The sequence below is a fragment of the Camelus ferus genome, chromosome 6 (assembly GCF_009834535.1).
Source record: "Camelus ferus isolate YT-003-E chromosome 6, BCGSAC_Cfer_1.0, whole genome shotgun sequence".
Taxonomy (NCBI): domain Eukaryota; kingdom Metazoa; phylum Chordata; class Mammalia; order Artiodactyla; family Camelidae; genus Camelus; species Camelus ferus.
Window position 1 is genome coordinate 29,981,221 of NC_045701.1, and position 21,483 is coordinate 30,002,703.

A 21,483-nucleotide genomic window follows, 5' to 3' on the forward strand; every position below is an offset into this window, starting at 1 on the left:
CAAATTCCCTGTCCTAGGAAAAGTTTAAAATGCCGCAGCAGCAAAGTGACTTGTCATTATCTATCTGTCTTCTCTCCACAGTCTGGGGACCATGAATAACTCAGGGATATCTACTGTGACACAGTTTGTCTTGTTGGGCTTTCCTGGTCCCTGGAAAATGCAGATCGTCTTTTTCTCGGTGATTCTGTTGGTCTACATCTTGACTCTGACTGGGAATATGGCCATCATTTGTGCTGTGAGGTGGGACCACCGACTCCATACTCCTATGTACATGTTCCTAGCCAACTTCTCTTTTCTAGAGATCTGGTATGTGACCTGCACAGTCCCCAATATGCTGGTCAATTTTCTTTCCAAAACCAAGACCATATCCTTCTCTGGTTGCTTCATTCAGTTCTACTTCTTCTTTTCCCTGGGCACAACTGAATGCTTCTTCCTCTGTGTCATGGCTTACGATCGCTACCTGGCCATCTGTCATCCACTGCACTATCCCTCCATCATGACTGGGCAGTTCTGTGCCATTCTAGTGTCTCTTTGTTGGCTCACTGGTTTCCTTGGGCATTCAATTCCTATTTTCTTCATTTCTCAACTACCCTTTTGTGGTCCCAACATCATTGATCACTTCCTGTGTGATGTGGACCCTTTGATGGCATTGTCCTGTGCCTCCTCACCCATCATAGAGCATGTATTCCATTCTGTGAGCTCTCTTATCATCATTCTCACCGTTTTGTACATCCTTGGATCCTATACCCTAGTGCTCAGAGCTGTGCTTAAGGTTCCTTCTTCAGCTGGGAGGCAGAAGGCTTTCTCTACCTGCGGATCCCACTTAGTTGTGGTGTCTCTGTTCTATGGAACCATTATGGTGATGTATGTGAGCCCCACATCTGGCAACTCAGTTGCTATGCATAAGATCATCACACTGACATACTCGGTAGTGACACCAGTATTAAACCCCCTCATCTACAGCCTACGCAACAGGGACATGAAATTTGCCCTCCATAGATTCTTTGTGGAATGAGAATTATTCAAACCTCGTGAAAAGGTTTTGTGAAACCTGATGACTCTCTTTCTGCAAGTGGAAGAATAATCCTCTTCTTTCAATCCAAATTGATTTAGCTTTATTCATAACCATCATAGTCCTTTTGTGCAAAGCAGAATTCATCATGTATTTGATTATATTTTTATGTGTTTTCAGTTTCATAAATATATTTCCATGGGAAGAGACCTCTACCTGACACATGGTAAAAACAACTCTTAAAAAATCTTAAAATTTGCTTCCAGAAAGATTTTGACTTTTTCAATGTACAATCTCTGTCTACACAACTTTAAGAGAGATGAATCAAATTGTTATTTGCCTACCTGGCTGCCTAACACTTTGCTTAAAAGCCACATAACCCATAAAATGCCTTGTCATGAATTTTTGGCAGAAACCCCACACATCAATGATGGATACACTAACAGATTATTAAGCCAGTGTCACAATTCTTAGTTCAACATCCCTATCAACAGTATACAAAAGGGAGGCTAAAACTTTGTTTGAAAACATGAGTAAGAATATCTTTAGTAAGTTGTCAGCACGCAACCTTCATTAGGAAAATGAAGATTACATCAAGAGAACCACTCAAAGGACTTGCCCTTGTTCTCTGGAGTTTAAGAGATACCTGGACTGTCCCTGGTTCACACCTGGAAAAAATATATAAATATTGTAGAACTTCGCTCTGAGAGAAAAGGAGAAAGAAATGGGCTATAATAGGAGCATAATAAAACAAATACAAAATATCACACTTGGCCTAGTTAGAGCTCATAGAAGATAACAAATCTGGGCCATCTTGAAGGAGAGTCCACCCAAAAGTACTACTTGGAAAAGTAAAGCAGCCCTAAAAGTTAGTCTATATGAGGTGGGTCACCAGAATCCAGAGATGAAAGAAGTTATAAGTAGTCAGCCAGTGAAGCATTGCCCACATCAGGGAACTGCATTTTAGGGTGCTCCCCTCCCCACAAAAAAGAAAAAAAACTCCATGAGAGGAAAATCAGCATACAAACTTTTGTCAAGTCTGTACAGCAACAACACCAGTCAAGGAAAAGGCTTTCTGTCCTCTTCAAACCTAAAGTAACCACGAGCAGTGTAGAAATGTGGAAGAGGAGGAGTGAAAGGGCAGGGGAAAAGAAGTAAATCAAGCCTGAATGTCTTGAGGGATGTTTTAATTTGGATAAAAATTAAAATTTAAGTTTTAGATTATATTAGAATTTCCAATACCTGGATAAGGAAACCATGTATTAATACTGAAAGCAATCAGAAAAGCTATCACATTGGCCCAAGACTATCCACAGATGGAGACAAATAGAACATCAGAAATGTTTGAAATAGGCATGGTGAGAAAAAATAAAGTTCCTTTGTGCTTATACCCTACCAAGTCCAAATCATCCCGTTAAATAGTTACAAGTATGTATATTTAAACATTGTGGTAGCCTAAGAAAGAAAGAAAACCCTCACCTGAAGACCAAAAATTATCTCTTTAAAAGTCCCCTTGGGCAACTGGAGAGCACCATGCTTCAGGGTGGATAGAAGGACCTAAAAAAAAAGGTGGGAAAAGGAATCAGAAAATATGCTTCGAAAGCTACTAAAGACAAGCTTGATATATTCATCAAAGTTGCACCTTAATTGAGCACTAATATTTTAATAATTCAGCTGAATTCATTAGCTGAAAGAGGAACAGAAAATATTTTGGACAAAACTCAACAGCACATCTGTCATCACTTCACTAAGAACACCTATTCTTTGGTTAAGATTTAACTCACATATCACTCCCACCAGAAAAATCCTTCTAATATCCCCAGATTGGACTATGATTCCCTCCATAATGCACCTAGAACACACCAGGTCATATTCCATCATTGTACTTATTGACTCTTTGAGGTGAGTCTACTATGTGTCTGTGTCTCTTAAGCTAGACTATAAGCCCTTTGAGGACAGGGACAGTATCTTGTATCTTATTTTTTCACCCCTGACATCAGCATGTTAACTGACTAACTCATAGTAAGCAGGTCATGAAAGGAATTGTTTTTAGAACTGGATGAGTGAGCTAGTTCTTTAATCAGTCTTCACTAAAATTGAATATATTTTAGTCACAAAACCATGGATTATTTACATTTTTAGTATTTAAAAACTTATATGGTTTAAAAACTATGTTTTGATATGTGTCTTATTACAAAATAACATATGCTTGTCATAAATTTTTCAAACAATACATTAAAGTGTAAAGTTAAGGATAAAGGTTTCCACCCACCCTCTTCACAATCCCATTTCCCACAAATAACAAGTTTAGTACAGGTCAGTTTTCATACATATAGAAGCATGCAAATGCATACACATATAATGGTTTTAGTTTCTTTAAACTGATTATATTACACAAACTATTTCACAGCTATTTTTTATTCTCTTAAAATTTTATAACCTCCTATTCAAATGAATACAAATAGATATGCCGCATTCTTTTTCATAGTTTAATATTGTCCCATTTGTGAATAAACCATAACTTATTTAATTCTTCCCCTGTTGCTAGACATATATGTTTTAAAGTGTTTTGTTCTCACGTAGGTTCAAGCTATTTAAAAAAAAAAAAAATTCTAGGGTCTTATTAATAAATCTATCAAAAATCCTTTTTTAAAACTATGTCAAACATAAATATATAAAAACTGTTACATATTTTAAATGTTAAAATCAAAATATGTCAAACATACATAAAAGTCTATGTAATTTATATGAAAGATTAAAGAATATGATATTTAGAAATGCCTGTACTCTTCTTTATCCAAGTAAGAACATGGAATATTATCATTTTAGAAGCCTCTTGTGAGCCTATTCCCAACATCAGTCTCTCTATGCAGCAAAGGGAAAGGGGGAATTTTGTGTTATTAATTCCCTTGCTTTCCTTCAGTTTTACTACTTATATATCTCTAAATAAAAATGATGGAGTGGGAAACTCCAAAGAGACATTCCTACACAGAAACATTGAAAATACAGACAAAAATTGTCAGAATCAACTTGACTAAAATTCAGGAAAATAGTCAAAGATTTATAGCAAGCAAATGAATGCATAATCAAAAAGGACAAATAAAACATGGCAGGAGAGCTTTGTGGCATGTTAGCTTACCTATGCCACATCCCCTCCTCCTCAGCTTAGCAGCACTTTAAAGACAACAGTCCATATTCCTAGAATGGGTTCTTGGTTCCTGAGAAAACAGAATGAACCTCATCCTCAAAAGTTTCCTGTTTGTTTTGATCTGTCTAGGGGCTCCCTGAAAGACTGCAACAGAGGCCTTGCCTTTATTTCACCTAACTCAGAACTCTCTCAGAACAGAGAAACAAGGTGGGGGAGGGCGTAGCTCAGTGGTAGAGTGAGTGCATAGCATGCTTGAGTTCCTGCGTTCAATCCCCAGTACCTTCATTTAAAAAAAGAGAGAGAGAAACATCTACATGGAGGATATTCCTTTAAGGCAAAGGAACCAGCCACTGTCACCTAGGGCAAAGAATATCAACTGACACAAACAATAGACACACCAGAAATTCTAGGAGGAAAAGCGAGGGAGTGAGTTACTTGGAGAAAAAGGACTCTGAAGAGCTTCCATATATTCCTGGGAACAGTCCCTAATAGAGAATGTCAATAAAGAGACAGAAATTATACATCAACAAAATGAGAAGAACAAGAGAGATAGAAATCATAAAGAAGAACACCCAAAATTCTGCAGCTGGAGAAGACAATGAATAAAATTAAAAATGCAATAGAGAGCAACAAACTTGATCAAGCAGAAGAAAGCAACTGTGAATGCAAAGACATGTCATTTGAAATTATCCAGTCAGAAGAGGACAAAGGAAAAAGAATGAAAAAGCCTATAAGAATGATGGGATACCATAAAGTAAAACAACTTGCACATTATGGGAATCCCAGGAGAGGAGAGAGAAAGAAAAGAATAGGAAGTTACTTTAAAGAAATAATAGCTGAAAAACTTCCCACCTGGGAGAAATCATCCAGGCACATGAAGCTAATAGGTCCCCAAACGGACTCAACTCAAAGAAGAATTTCTCCATTCACCTGTTGACGAACATTGAGTTGTTTCCAGTTATTGACTGTTACAAGTAAACTGCTATGAACATTTGTGTGGAAGACTTCGTTTGACATATCCATTTTTTTTCAGTAAATAGTGAGGAATGAATGGCTTTATCAAATAGTACATTTATGCTTAACCTTTGAATAAACTGTCAAATTGTTTTCCAAAGTGCTGTGCCATTTTTACATGCAAACACAGTCTGCGAGAGTTCCAATTCCTTTATATCATAACCAACACTTGTATGGTCAGTCTTTTTAATTTTAGTCATTCTGGTATGTATACAGTGGTAGCTCATTATGGTTTTAATTTGTATTTTCCCTAATGACTAATGATGTTGAATATGTTTTCACTTGCTTATCTGACATCTGTATATGTTCTGTTCAATGTCTATTCATATCTTTTTTGCATTTTTAATGGGTCATTCGGCTTTCTTACTGATTTTTGAGTGTTATTTATACATTCTATTGCAAGCCTTTGGATAGATACATGCCATGCCAATATTTTTCCCCAGTCTGTGGCTTGTCTTTTATCTTAATAGTGTTTTTCAAAGAGTAGATATTTTTCATTTTCATGGACTCCAGTTTGTTATATTGTAATTTTATGGATCATGCTTTTAGTGTTGTATTTTAAAAATCTCTGCCTAAGAGAGGGTCACAAGGATTTTACCCTGTGTTTTCTTCAGTGGGGTAGGGTTGTTTTGTTTCATTTTCTTTCATTTTTTATTAAAGTGTAGTCAATTTACAATGTTAGTTTCAGGTGTACAGCAAAGTAATTCAGTTATACATAAAAACATACAGGCATAAATATATTTTTTCATTATATTTTATTACAGAAATTGAATATAGTTCCTTATGCTGTATAGTAGGTCCTTGTTGTTTACCTGTTTTATATTACCCTATGCTTTCTTCTAGATGTTTTATAGTTTTAGGCTTTATTCTTAGGACTATGACCCATTTTGAGTTAATTTTGGTAAATTTTGTGAGGTTGTTGAAATAGTGATGTTCAGTATTTTTGGACATGGATATCCAACTATTCCAGGACCATTTATCAAGGTGTTCCTTTCTACACTCAATTGCTTTTGCACCTTTTGTTGAAAACCAGTTTTCCACATGTAGGTGTCTGTTTCTGGACTCTATATTTTGTTCAATGGTCTATTTGTTTAACTTAATGCTCATGCCACATTTGTTTGATAATTGTAGCTTTATAATAAGTCTAAAAATCAAGCAATGTTACTCCTCCAACTTTGTTTTTTCTAGTCTAATTTCTTTGTATTTCCATATGGATTTTAAAATTAGTTTGCCAATTTCTACCAAAAAAAAAAAAAAAAGCCCTTTGAAAGCTTGACTGGGATTACAAAGAATCTGTAGACATTTAGAAGAATTGACAGCTTAACAATACTGAATTTCCAACCCATGAACAAGCTACATTTTTACACTTGTTTACATCTTTAATTTCTTACAGCTATGTTTTTTATTTTCATTGTATAGTTCTTTCACACCTTTTCAGATTTATCTCTATTTAATATTTTGAAGCATTGTAAATGGAATTTTAACATCAACTTCTGATTGTTATTGCTACTTGTATATAGAATACAGGAGATTTTTGTATATTTCTCCAATCTTGAAATCTTGCAAAAACTCATGTTTACCTGAAACAAATAGACTACTAGATATTTCTCCAGCAAAAAAAAAAAAAGGAGGGGGAGCTTATACAAGATTAGCCTAGAATGGCAGTTCAGTGTCTGCAACCATGATGAGCCACATGCAAATCCATACATGAGGAAGGAAAGAAAAAAGCTTTTACAAAGGGAAAGGGGAAATTGGGAGGGCTATAGAAAACAAAAAGTCCATGTCTTTTCATTGGCTGAGTCCTTGCCAGGAAAGAAGAGGAGTTTTTCCTCTTGTTGTTGGGCTCTGCTATTATGGCAGGGCAAGAAAACTCTTCTGGTTGCCCAAGTATGTTTAATTGAAGTTTACGTTTATTAACTGTCACTTACTAATTCTAGTAGCCTTTCTGTAGATTTCATTAAATTTTATACATAGATGATCATTTCATATCCAGTGAAAGACAATCTACTTTCTATCACTCTAGATGCCCTGTATTTCTTTTCTTTGATTGCACTAACACTTTAAGTACAATGTCGAATAGAAGTGGTGAGAACAGACATTATTGTCTTGTTTCTGAGTTTAGGAGACACACATCCACTTTCACCATTAATATAATGTTAGCTATAGGTTTTTGAAAATGCTCTTTAGAGATTGAAGAAGTTTCTGTCTATCCCAGTGTGCTAAGAACTTTTATCAGGAATAGATGTTGGTTAGAATATGTGCAGGTATATAGTGTATTATCTAGATATTTATGAGACAACTTGGGCACTTAACTACATTATCTAACAGGGTTTAAATGGGAAAACTAATGTCAAGTTTCAAACAACCCAGTTCTGAGAAAATTTTGCCCTCAACTTTCAATCATGTCAAGATTAACTTCTTTTTCAGTTTTAGGTCACCCTTTCCTTCAACTCCTAACTTTTCATGAGCAAGCAGCTGTGGGAGCCCTGTACAGGAAAATTACTTTCAGTGGAGAAAGAAATGTAATACACTTCTTAAGGCAAATATATAATATCAACAATTCCTTTCAATCTTGTGAATAGTCCTCTAAAGTATATTTCTACATGACAGAAAGAAACTTTGGTAGCCAAATTTAAGGGTTATTAATCTTTAACTTCGGTGAACATGCAATTAACTCTAAATTTTATTCCTGAAATAAGACTTAGTAAATTATGAAAGTCTAGGTCAGACTTTTGGGTTAAGGAAGATCATTAGAAAGCTCATACTTGGACCACAATTCTTAGATCTGGGAAGAATTCCTTCTATTGAGTTATACTTCTACATAACGCTTTTGCATTTTATTGAGGAATGTTATAAAAAGCAACTCTATTGAACCAGCTATAAACATATATATAAAACATTACTTGGGAAACCACTGTTCACTCTGTCTTAAGACAGTGTTTCTAATATGAACCCCAATGAATGAAATTATTTTAGACCTAGGAGCCAGTAATTTAGATTCTCCTGAAGAACCCATTTGTTTTCTTTTTACAGATAACAAAAGTCATATAATAGATAATTCTCCATTCCTCACTCTGCTTTAAAGTGCATTGACAACATACATGGGGATTTGACTTTCTACCAGCATAAAATCTTATGATCCACAAAGCTTCATTCTATTTTTTTTTCAATTCATATTTCTCTTCTTTTTTTTTTTTGGTACATTTTTTGTTGGATACATCAAATCCTTAATAAAACAAGGAGGGATATAGTGAAGACATTTTTAATTAAACATGTTAGTAAATAAGTAGTTCCAAATTGAGAATTGCTCAGAACTGTGGGTAAGGTGGAATTTTATTAACATGGAATTTTTATTAAGGTAGCATTTTTATTATGCTTTACCCTTAGGTTTTTGTATTGTGCAGGCTTCCCCAGAGTTCACATAAAACACTCGTTATTGTGACCCAGAAGATTCTAGATGATTTGATAATGCCTACCTCTCCAGCCTCATACACCATTTTCTTCTGGCCAAAATTAATCTTTATTAATTTGAAAATCCCACAATTAAACATGCACTTATGTGGAACTTAATTCCCCTATATCTTTGCATGCCTTATTCCCTTACTTGAAATATCACCTCCTCACAAACACATTCTCTGACCATCCAATCTAAACTATGCCCTATCCTACCCCAACAATTTCTATATCCATACTCTCCTTTATTCTTTGTATATTACTTAAACGATTTCTGAAATTACAGATTTATGGGTTTAACTGCTTATTATCTGTCTCTCTCACTAGAATGTAGTTTCACAAAGGCAGAAACTCGATCTTCTATATTGACACAAACCCAGTGTATATCAAAGAGGTAAATAAATGTTTACTCAATAAATGAATGAAATGTATCAACCCCAGATGCCAACTGAGTAATATATTTTTTGACCAAATAGTTGGGCCAAATCACCTCGAGCTGTCATCAAATTCCACTGCAGCTGTCTTCACTTCAGTATGCTAAAATCACTGGCTTTTGCCCTCTGTCTTCTTTACCTCTCTTGGGCTGTGTGCTCAATTCAACCTTCCTTAATGTGAAACTAACCCAAATTGTATTGCTACTATATACCTATCTTCTTTTTAAATGTAAGCCCATTTCCAGGTATCTTAATTATCTTGCACAGATTTTAAAAAAGGTAGGAAGAATGTAGCCTATTTCTTATTTTATAAATGGAGGATTTGAAAACAGAGGCAGGAAAAAAACTTCTACTGCTACTGTTCCGAGTGTTTGAGTTACCTATAGTACTCATTCTAACTTCTTTCACATTTCCCAACTAATCAAAGATTTTTATTCCTCAGTCACATACTTATTTAAAATAGTGACACTATAAGATTAGTCTGTGAACTAGTGATGGTCTAGGTGTACCAGAATTACTTGCGTAACATTAAAACAAGGATCTCCAGGGTACATTTTAAAGATTTTGATTTAAGAGATTTGAAGAAAAGCCTCTTTTAAAGGAATCTACTCTTTTAAAAAGCTCTTCAAGTAATTATGAAACAGATTTGGGAGATTTGGGAGTGCTTTAGATCATTATTCTTTTGTATGTCAATTAAATAAAATTTGGGGTTTGATTTTTTACTTATTGGCACTAATTTCCATTTATCTGAAAGGTGTGAATGCTCTTCTCTTCTGCAGAAGTAGGGCAAAGATCTTTAGGCTAGAGAAACCAACTGTAAGAATGGATGGAGTTAATAGAGGTCGAAAAGCATGAGGTCAGAGACCAGGAATGTGAACACTGATAAAAGGGCAAGTGCTTATTAGAGATCAGGTTAAGAGAAGAGTCTAAAGTCCAGACATCCAGGACATTTGATTCTAGTTACCATCTACCAAATCCTGATTTGAAGGCAAAGACTGGTTTAATTCAGTGTACTAATGTTCATTATTGGCTAGGCAGTAATAGATCAATTCGAGTCTGCATCTCTAGGTGCAAATGAATAAAGACCTACTTTTAAATGGGAAATAGAAATGAACAAAAATAATAATTCTGATCTTTATCCATTCACTTCCTCTGACTAATTTTTGTGCAGATCTGAATTTTTTTCAAGGCAGCCTTCATGTCCTTGTTCCGGAGACTATAAATCAGAGGGTTTACAAGTGGGGTCACTGATGAGTAGAACAAAGTTATAATCTTTTGTATCCCAGCTGGATTTCCAGAGGTTGGGCTGATGTACATTACCATGAGGGTTCCATAGAACAGAGACACAACAACCAAGTGGGAACCACAGGTGGAGAAGGCTTTACGCTTGCCAGCCGCTGAAGGGACACTCAGCACTGCTCTGAGAACCAGGGTGTAGGACCAAAGGATGAAGAAGAGGGTGATGAAGATTATAAGAGAGCTCAATATAGAACAGGAAAGCTCAATTCCAGGGGCAGGGATGCAGGACAGGGCCAGTAAAGGACCAGGGTCACAGACAAAGTGGTCAATGGTATTGGGGCCACAAAAGGGGAGTTGTGTGATAAAATAAATAGGGACTGGATAGCAGAGGAAGGCTATTACCCAGCAGAGGGCCACCAAGTTCATGCAGAGATGGCTGCTCATGATAGTAGGATAGTGGAGAGGTCGGCAGATGGCCAAATACCGATCAAAAGCCATGAGGGGCAGTAAGAAGGTCTCAGTGGTGCCCATGGAGAAGAAGAAGTAGAACTGGAGGAAGCAGGCAGTGAAAGAGATGGTTTTGGTCTCAGATAGGAAATTTCTTAACATATTGGGAACAGTTGTGTTGATGTAACAGATCTCCAAGAACGAGAAGTTGGCCAGCAGAGTGTACATGGGCGTGTGAAGCCTGTTATCAAGCTTCACTGCGCAGACAATGGCCCCATTCCCCATCAATGTGAGGATATAGGACACAAAGAACAGCATGAAGAGAAGGACCTGAACTTCTCTGGAGCAGGGAAAATTCAGGAGTATGAATTCAGTCACAGTCTTGACTCCTGACACATTCATGGCTTCCTAAGGGGTGGAGAGAAAAGAATGACAATGACAAAGATGACTTTATTCTTTAATCTTCAGGAATATTTCCTCTTAAGAGACCTCTAAGTCCCTCAGATCTTAGTATTCTATTAAATAACTAATAATCTAACTATACTGCTGAAGACTGTCAAACTTTGAGAGTGCTAGATATGACCAGACTTTGAATCTTGGACTTTCTCATTCCTCTTTCAGAATTTTCTCACAGATAAAGACAGGATCTTATGCAACAAGCAGTTTGGAGGTTAATGACAGTACTTGCAAATGTAAATAGGTATGATAACCATATATTAGTATCTACAGAATGAGATATAAAAGATTCTTAATATTGGACACAGAATTTCAATTACTTGGATCTTAGGAACTAGAGACACAAATGTTAGGCAACAGAAGAAGAGAGGTGGAAAAGGTAAACAACACACTGAAATCTTTATGCACTTCACTTTTATTCTGGATCAGTGTTGGAACAATAAGTGCTGACATCTTAATGTGGTCTGATAATCGAAATGAAAAATGTCAAATGTACTATCCTTTCTTCAGTGTTCATCAAAGTTGGTTAATTCAAGAAAAGTTTGAACATCCAGACACCTACAAAATGGCTTTCAATTTGGTCTTATCTTTTACCTATTGAATTAAAATATTCCCTTAAAACTTTGGTCTAACTTAAAACTCTACTTATAATTTTTTTGAAGTGAGCAGTGTATCTGTATATTACTTGAGAATTTGTGAGGGTTTTGCCTTGAGGTGTCAGGATTCACAGAAAGGCCTCTATCCTGCTTTAGGGACAGATTCAGAACATCACAAATGCTTACAATGTCATCAGTAGTTTGGTCTTAACTAATTTTTTTTTCTGGATCCCTTCCGTTAGTGAGGGTCAGTCATCATTTGGGCCTAAAAGACCCAAAGTTGACATGACTGAGTGATGATATTTATTCAGTAAAATGTAAGTACAGAATACAGACCCAGATACTTGTAATAGAAGTATTCTAGCTAAGAGTATTTATTCATATATTAGTTGTAAAATGTATTAATTTCCAGATCACATAATGTCATAGCTTGAAGGATAATCTTGATGATTGCAATTAGTGACACAAGGGATAAGACAAATTCAGAATTTTTCGTATCACACCTCACTTCCAGGCTCCTCTACAGTATGTGAAGAGATCATATATGGCACAGCAAAGCTGTAAATAATTCCTCTGTAGCAGAAATTGAGAGTAACCCAGAAGCCAAAGAAACCCTGAGGAAAGAGTGAAAATAGCGAGAAATACTTGGTGACTAATATGTCTGAGGATTCCAATGGCTTTGTAAACCATGTGGGAGTGAACTCACCAATCTGCAGTGCTCAGACGTCACATTGCTCTCTCTCCTGTAGAGTCAGCAGATGATCATCATCAAATACAGGTAAAAATAGGGAGAGTTTAAGTTCTTTCTGCCCTGCTCCTCAGAGCTGTTTCATCAGTTATTTCCAGATGTCACTTCACTAACATCTTCGCTCCCCCAAAGACCTGGTTCTTACTGGGTACAGCTCCTGGTTAATAACGACAGAATTTATATACTATTGAGGCTCTTACCTCATACTCGTCTCTCTCACTTCTCTGGTTCCCAGCCGTCTTCATTGTAAGGATGAATCTCCTTACATTAATTTATATACTTGAGGTGTTAGTGTTTTATAGTCACACAAAAGAAGGCAGAGCTAAAAAGCATACTTAAGAGCTGTCCTCTACTTGTACCTCTTCTGAACCTGTCTCCTCACATAGAACTGGTGGTTCTGCCTCGTAATCTATTTTCACTGCAGCAAATGGCAGGCAAGATGGAGGGCATGGCATCCTTGGCAGTCAACAGCCCAGAGAAGGGGTTAGCCTTGCTGGATACTGATACTGGTTTGGAGAGAAACTGGCATATTTGCTGCACAACAGAGATTTATCTATGTTGTTCTGAAACCTATGTCTTATTTCTTCTGACAGTTATAGCTTCCTATGAATTCTAGAAGTGGGAATTCATGAGGAAAGATTATCAGGTGTATCCCAAGTGTTCTCTTCCCTTTGGAGCCCACTAATTGGCCTTTGGGACCAGTTTTTCCAGTGGTGAACAATCATCTCATGCTATTTTTAGAGCAGATGTTTATTTTGCCCTATAGATAGGTTACTCTCATGATGGTGCAAACACTACAGCAACTCCTTAGCTGGAACACAAGGTTTTTGTTTATCTTCTTATTCCTTTCTATCCATTTTATTCATTTTTTGCATCTGTCTGCAAGTTTGGACTCTCTAATTTGTCAGTATCAGAGTTATGTCATCAGAGTTCTTGTTCTCTTTTCTATTGACTCATTCAGTGGCTTGAAAAGGGTTATTCTCTTTTTTTCTTTTTCTTTTTTTTTTTTTTTTTTTTGTAAAAAGGTTTCTCTCCCGGATCAGCTCTGTGCTTCTAGCATGATAGTGATAAGTAAATACCATTTCATGGTGAACAAGTCCCAGAAGCAGAGATCACGATGCAAGTGTGAAATGCCAAATTTCTAGAAGATACCTCCCCATCTAGCCCTTTAGAGTATTTCAAACTGTGCTCAGCAGGTATCCTTAAAAGTTGGCATGATTGTTGATACTTTCTATCTTCTTTTAGGTAAGGCATTGCTGAAAGAAATGACTCAAACTTTTGAGCCTCTTTGTTTTCTTTTTATTGATGTATAATTGGCACGTAATAGTATATTAGTTTTAAGTGTATATTATAATGGCTCAATAGTTCTATATATTGCAAAATGATCACCATAATAAGTCTACTTAACATCCGTCACCATATATACAAAATCTTTTTCTTGTGATAAGAAATTTTAAGATCTACTCTCTTAGAAACTTTCAAACATGCAATACAATATTCCTAACTATACCATGCTGTATATTACACCCCCAAGGACTTATTTTTAAACTGGCAGTTTGTGCCTTTTGATCCCCTTTGCCCATCTCACCCCTCATCCCCCACCTCTGGCAACCACCAATCTGTTCTTTGTATCTATGAGCTTCGTTTGTGGGGAGGGGATTATTTTGTTTTTAGATTTCACATATAAGTGAGATCATATGGTATTTGTCTTTCTACGTATTACTTATTTTACTCAGCATAATACCCTCAAGGTCCATCTGTGTTGCTACAAATGGCAAGATTTCATTTTTAATGGCTCAGTAATATTCCATTTTATATACATACATGTGTGTATATATAAATACAAAAAAATTTTCTGTATCCATTCATATACTGATAAACTCTTACATTGTTTCCATAAATTGGCTATTGTAAATAATGCTGCAATGACATGGGAGTGCATACATCTTTTCTAATTAATGTTTTCATTTCCTTTGTATACATTCCCAGAAGTGGAATTGCTGGATCACACAGCAGTGCTATTTTTAATTTTTGGAGGAATTCTATACTGTTTTCCATGGTGGCTGCACCAATTTATATTCCCAGCAGTGCAAAGGGTTCTCTTTTCCCTACATCCCTTCCCAACACTTGTTATTTCTTGTCTTTTTTTAATTGTCATTCTAACAGGTGTGAGGTGATATCTCATTGTGGTTATGATTTGAATTTCCCTGATGATTAGTGATGTTGAGCATCTTTTCATGTACCTGTTGGCTGTCTGTACATATTCTTTGGGAAAATATCTATTTAGATCTTCTACCTGTTTCTAACAGAATTTTTTTTGCTCTTGAGTTAGATCTTCTACCTGTTTCTAACAGAATTTTTTTTGCTATGGATCTTTATATATTTTGGATTATTAATCCCTTATCAGATATATCATTTGAATATATTTTCTCCATTTCAGTAGGTTGCCTTTTCATTTTGCTGATGGTCCTTCACTGGGCTGAAGCTTTTTATTCTGAGCTTTTATTGTCTTTGCTCTTGGTGTCATATCCAAAAATTATTACAAAAACTGATGTCAAGAGGCCTACTGCCAATGTTTTCTTCTACTAGTTTTATGGTTTCAGGTCTTACATTCAAGTCTTTAATCAATTTTGAGTTAATTTTTGTTTATAGTATAAGATAGTGACCCAGTTTCATTCTGTTGCATGTGGCTATCCAGCTTTTTTCAACATCATTCACTGAAGAGAATATCCTTCCCCACTGTATATCCTTGCCTCCTTTCTCATAAATGAATTGATCATATATGTGTGGGTTTATTTCTGGTCTCTCTGTTCTGTTCCATTGATCTGTGTGTCTGTTTTTATGCCAATACCATACTGTTTTTATCACCATAGCTTTGAAATATAGTTTGAAATTAAGAAGTGTGATGCCCTTTAATCATCAGAGAAATGTAAATCAAAGCCACAATGAGATATCACCTCACACCTGTCAGAATAGCTCTCATCAAAAAGACCACAAATAACAAAAGTTGGCAAACATGTGGAGAAAATGGAACCTTTATACACTGCTGGTGGAAATGTAAATTGGTACAGCCATTGTGGAAAACAGTATGGAGGTTCCTCAAAAAAACTAAAAATAGAACTACCAAATGATCCAGCAATCTGAAGAAAATGAAAACACTAATTCAAGAAAAGACATGAACCCCAATGTTCATATAGTATTATTTAGCCAAGATATGAAAGTAACCAAAGTGTCTATCAACAGATGAATAGATAAAGAATTTGCGGTATTTATATATATGTATACATACACACACACTTACACGCAAACAATGGAATACTACTCAGCCATAAAAAAGAATAAAATTTTGCCATTTGCAATATAGATAAACCTGGAGGGTATTAAGCTTAGTGAAATAAGTCAGACAGAGAGAGACAAATACTGTACATTATCACTTAAATGTGGACTCTAAAAACTAAAACGAATGAATATAACAAAACAGAAACAGACTCACAGATATAGAGAATAAACTAATGGTTACCAGTGGGGGAAAGGAGGAGGGAGGAGCAAGATAAAGGTAGGGGTTTAAGAGGTAAAACTACTACATATAAAATAAATATGATACAAGGATATATTGTACACCACAGAGAATATAGCCAATACTTTATAATAACTTTAAATGTAATATAATCTATAAAAACTTTGAATCACTATATTAAACACCTGAAACTAATACATTATAAACTAACTATACCTCAATAAAAATAAATTAATAATAATAAGAAAACAAACATACCAAACAAAAAATGGGCCAAAGATCTTAACAGACACCTCACCAAAGAAGACATACAGATATCAGATAAGCGTAAGAAAAGATGTCCTGCGTCATACATAATCAGGGAAATGCAAATTAAAGCAATAATTAGATACTCCTACACACCTATTAGAACGGTCAATATCAAGTTCACTAACAAGATCAAATGCTGGTGAGGATGTAGAGCAGCAGGAACTCCCACACACTGCTGGTGGGAATGCAAAACGGTACAGCCACTTCAGAAGACAATTTGGAGTTTTTTTTACAAAGTTAAGCATACCCTTACCATATGAGCCAGCAATGGCATTCCTTGGTTTTCATTGCATAGGAGTTGAAAACTTATGTCCACACAAAAATCTGCATGCAGCTATTTTTGGCAGCATTAGTCATAACTGCCAAACTTTGGAAGCAACTGAGATGTTTTTCAGTAGGTGAACAGATAAACTGTGGCACATCCAGCCATGAAACATTATTCAATGGTAAAAAATATTTCACTCTCAACCATGAAAAGACCTGCAAGAATCTTAAATGCATATTACTAACTGAAATAAGCCAATCTAAAAAAGGCTACAAACTGCACGATTCCAACTGTAACATTCTGCAAAGGGCAAAACTATGGAGACGACAGACAATGCGGGGAAAGGCGCAAAACCACCCAGGCCTTTCCAGTTTCTCAAGATTCAAACGAGACGGCTCAGGTTTTAATCCTCCCCTCAGGGACCGCAAAAGAAGGAAATGTTGAAGTGCTCAAACCACAAGATTAAAAATCGAAACACCAAGGTGATGTGGAAGCTCACGCCTCATACCTCAGGCCTGAGGAGCCCCTCGCCCGACGTTCCCATCTCCCCACAGGACGCTCTCCTGCCGCAGAACCCGAGGTGCCCTCCGACTGCGGGGACGCACAGGCTAGGCGGGCGCGCTGACGTCAGCGTGCGTCCGTGGGCCCTGCGGCGGCGGCGGCGGCGGGGTTCCGGGACGCCAGATCCTAGTGGCCGGTTAGCGTTTCCTGTTTACACCGCCGCTTTCCAGCCTGAGGTATGTGCCGGGTTGCTGCCCTGCTTCCCTGCTTACTGCGCCAGCACTGCGGTTTACAGTCCTGAAGAATCTCCTTTTTCCCCCTCATTTTACCCCTCCGGTAATAAATCCCCCACCCAAAACAGTAATAATGCGTGCCAGAGGTGGGGGAAGGCTGTTGGAGTAATGAGTAGGCAGAGTACAGAGAATTTTTAGGGCAGTGAGAATGCTCCGTGTGTTATTATAATGACGGATATAGGGCCAATACCATAGACTGTACAGTAAGTACCAAGGGTGAGTCCTAAGATAAACCATGGAGTTTGGGTGATTATGATATGACAGTGTAGCTTCATCTTTGGTAAAAATTAAAAATGCACCATTCTGGTGAGTGATGTCAATAAACGGCAAGGTTATGTATGTGTGTGGGTAGAGGGTATGTGGGAAATCTCTGTGTCTTCCTCTCAATTTTGTTGTAAATCTAACCTAAAACTGCTCTAAAAAAATATAAATGAAGATCTAGAAGAAAAAGCTATCTGACTTATGTCAGAAAACATAGTAGATATTAATGAACTCCCTGATAAAGAACTAAAAAGGATAATAAAATATATATGACACCAGCACACTCATGACACATAAGAAACAAGATACTGTGAGAGACAACATAAACAATGAATTGGTTGGATCAGTAAGTAAAACTTTAAATTTCAGAATAGGACATCTTTGAGAACACTAGAATCCAAGACAAAAAAAGAAAGCAGAATAAATTATATTGTTCTAATTATAATAAGGACCATAAATCAGAGAAGCAAAATTTTGTATAGCATAATACTTCAAAAAGAATTTAATCAGTTAGGTTCCCCATGATTTTATCAAAAAATATTTTTACAGCTTTCTTTAAAATATAATACATGGCAGAAAATGAATAAAACACATATGTAAAGTAGAGTGAGTGTAATGAATAATTATAAAGAGCAAATAGCCAATAACCAATACAAAAGATAAGAAATAAGACATTGTAAGTCCTTTTGGTTTTGACTATACCTATGTCTCGCACTTATTTTGTAAACTTCTTTTCTTTATACTTTTTATTTGTCTACTAAAAATAGATTTACCTGTTTAAAAACTTTACATGAGAGGAATCATAATATATTCTATTTTTAAAATTTGTCTGCTTGTACTTTATATACAGTAAAATTCACTCCTTGAATTAACTTCACTTTCATCAGTTTCTGCTTATATATTTTAATGCTCTGTTGTTAGATACATCATACATTTGGAATTGTTGTATCTTCGTGGAAAAATGACCTCTTTAGGATATTTCATACTTTATTCTTAGTAATGCTCCTCATTCTGAAGTCTACTTTGTCCATGTTAATGTAGCTCCTACAACTTTTTTTTGATTAATGACTGTATGGTACATGTTTTTCTAACATTTTTACAGTGGATTTCACGTAGACAGCATATTATTGAGTCTTGCTTTCTTCCCCCAACTTACAATATCAGTCTTTTAATGAGTTTTCTTTAGACCAGTTGTATTTCACTTCTGATACAGTTGATTAAAATCTACCATTTTGCTAACTGCATTCTATATTCTATCTATTCATTTCTTTTTTCCCTCTTTTTCTGCCTTCTTTTGGCTTATTTTTTATAAATCAGTTTTAACTCCATTATTCCCTTATTATTTGTATCTCTTTTTAAAATTTTTAAATGGTTTTCCTAGGGTTTACATACATACATGTTTATTTAATCAGAGTCTGACTTCTAATAATAGTATGCTACTTTACATGTTGTATAAGGGATTTATACTACTATATATATTCCCAATTCCTCACTCTTATCCTTTGAGCTATTTTTTGTCATAGATTTTACTTTTATGTATAAACACACAAAATATTGCTACTATATATTTCTTTTATTTCATTTCCAGTGCCTTTAATTTCTTTGGTGAAGCCACGTGTCGGTCTGGTATCATATTCCTTCTGCCTAAAAAAATTAAACATTATTCACAGTGCAGGTCTACTGACTAACTTATCTCAGTTTGTATATGAAAGTATATACTTCTTCATTATTTTCCAGCTTTACTGAAATATAATTGATAAATAAAAATTGTATATATTTAAGTTATACACTGATATTTTTAAGATATACAACATGGTGATTTAATATGTGTATACACTATGAAATGCTTACCACCTCAAGTTAATTAACACATCTATTACCTCACATAGTTACCTTTTTTGTGTAGTGAGAACACTTAAGATCTCCCTTAGCAGATTTCAAGTACAATACAATACAATATTATTAATTATAGTCACTGTGCTGTACCTTAGATCTGCAGAACTTATTCATCTCAAGTTTGTATTCATCTGGAAGTTTGTACCCTTTAACCAACATCTCCCTATCTCTTGCACCCACCAGCCCCTGGAAATCACCATTCAGCAAGCTGGATTGAGGAGTTCAACTTTTTAGATTCCATATATAAGTGAAATCATACAGTATTTATATTTCTGTGTTTGACTTACTTCACTTATCATAATGTCCTCCATGTTCATCCATGTTGTTGCAAATTGTAGAATTACCTTCATTTTTATGACTGAACAGTATTCTATAGCGTTCGCTGTTTGGGTCTTTTCTGGTTTTATACGTAATTAGGATTGCTTTTATTTCTGTGGAAAATGCCATTGGAATTTTGATAGAGATTGCACTGAATCTACAGATGGCTTTGAGCAGTATGGACATTTTAACAATATTAATTCTTCCAGTTCATGAACACACAATAGCTTCCCACTAATTTGTGCTTTCATCAATTTCTTTCACCAACATCTTATACTTTTCAGTGTACAGAACTCTCACCTCCTTGCTTAAATTGATTTCTAGGTATTTTTCCCTCTTGATGCTTGAAGTATTTCTGGCCTGATTTTAAAGTGACCAACAGAATACAGTTCCTGTTTCACTGTATTGTAGCAATTCATTTAAGCTAGAGAGGAAATATTTGTTCACAAACATGTCTCATTTTCAAAATTAAAGCCATGGGCAAAACTTCCATTTTTCCCACTGATCTGCACAGAGGGTGATTCCTTAATGGAATTGAATCTCTGCAGTGAAAATCCTCCTGATATTTGCCCAGTATTTCCCCTGGATTCTCCGTTTCCTTGACTCCAGCAACCCTCTAGGAGCTACTCTATTGAAATGTAGATAAGCTCCAAAGTTTGAAAAGAGGAGATACCCCAGGGGAAACTCAGGAAGCCGCTGGGACCACCTGGGGAGAGACATGGAGTTTTAGAGTAATCCGTAAGATTAAACACTGCTTTATATCTTAATTTTCTCAGCAAACTCCTAGAAAGCAAATCTCTGGAGCCTCCAGAAGTGAAGGAAGTCTACTGGACCACATAAAATACCCTCACCTGGAGTTTTCCTCACCAGAGCCAATGAGGAGAAGATGCCTTTGTGTTCAACTACACCGTGCCCATCCCTCACTCCAAGCTGAGCCAGGAAATTCACCGAATGTAAGAGAAAATGACTAATTGTCCATACTACAGCCACTGCTGTGATATACAACAGAGTTCATTTTACTTTATCAATCTGATTAGTCATTATTCCTCTGTAATGGTATAGTAAACATTGTATTTGAACATAGGACATTTATGTTCATTGGATTAAAAGTCATGCACCCTCTGTGAAGCCTATCTGTAAATGAACAGTTAGAACAGATCATCTGCACCATTTTTTCCAATTCTATGATTTTATGACTAATAGGAACCATCTTTCTGGAAGCAATCTCAACTTCCAGGAGTAATAAGGTGGTATAGTCTACGCTCAGACTACCTGAGAAGACAGTTTACCAAGTGAAGGACATTTGGAAGGAAGCTGTTTAATCAAGCTATTTCCAAATAGTGGGTGGACTGCTGAGTTGATTGGCTGATTGGTTGGCTGGTTTCTTGTGTTGGAAAGAAGTGTATGAAAAAGCTGGTCTTCTCTGATTTTCCTCATATAACAATTTATAAATCCCCAAAACATGAGAAACAGTATGTTTCTGGCATAAAATAGTGAATATTTCATTCTAATACCCTAACTATTCCCAGAGAGTAATTTTGGAGGCTTTGGAATGTGGAGTTATGCAGAACTTAAC

General features: G+C 36.0%; 2 protein-coding genes across 2 annotated transcripts; one reads left to right on the top strand and one right to left on the bottom strand.

The window, feature by feature from the left end:
- Positions 1-79: 79 nt before the first annotated feature.
- On the top strand, positions 80-1,015 carry LOC102518965 (olfactory receptor 11H7). The gene has a single exon (XM_006191216.3). The coding sequence runs from the start codon at positions 92-94 to the stop codon at positions 1,013-1,015; it is 924 nt and encodes a 307-aa protein (XP_006191278.2). The 5' UTR covers positions 80-91.
- A 9,058-nt stretch (positions 1,016-10,073) lies between these two features.
- Positions 10,074-11,149, bottom strand: LOC102507115 (olfactory receptor 11H6). Its single transcript, XM_006191246.2, has one exon. The coding sequence runs from the start codon at positions 11,147-11,149 to the stop codon at positions 10,205-10,207; it is 945 nt and encodes a 314-aa protein (XP_006191308.1). The 3' UTR covers positions 10,074-10,204.
- Between the last annotated feature and the right edge of the window lie 10,334 nt (positions 11,150-21,483).

Coding starts and splice junctions, on each gene's coding strand:
- LOC102518965 (XM_006191216.3), top strand. CDS start 92: ATGAATAACTCAGGGATATCTACTGTGACACAGTTTGTCTTGTTGGGC.
- LOC102507115 (XM_006191246.2), bottom strand. CDS start 11,149: ATGAATGTGTCAGGAGTCAAGACTGTGACTGAATTCATACTCCTGAAT.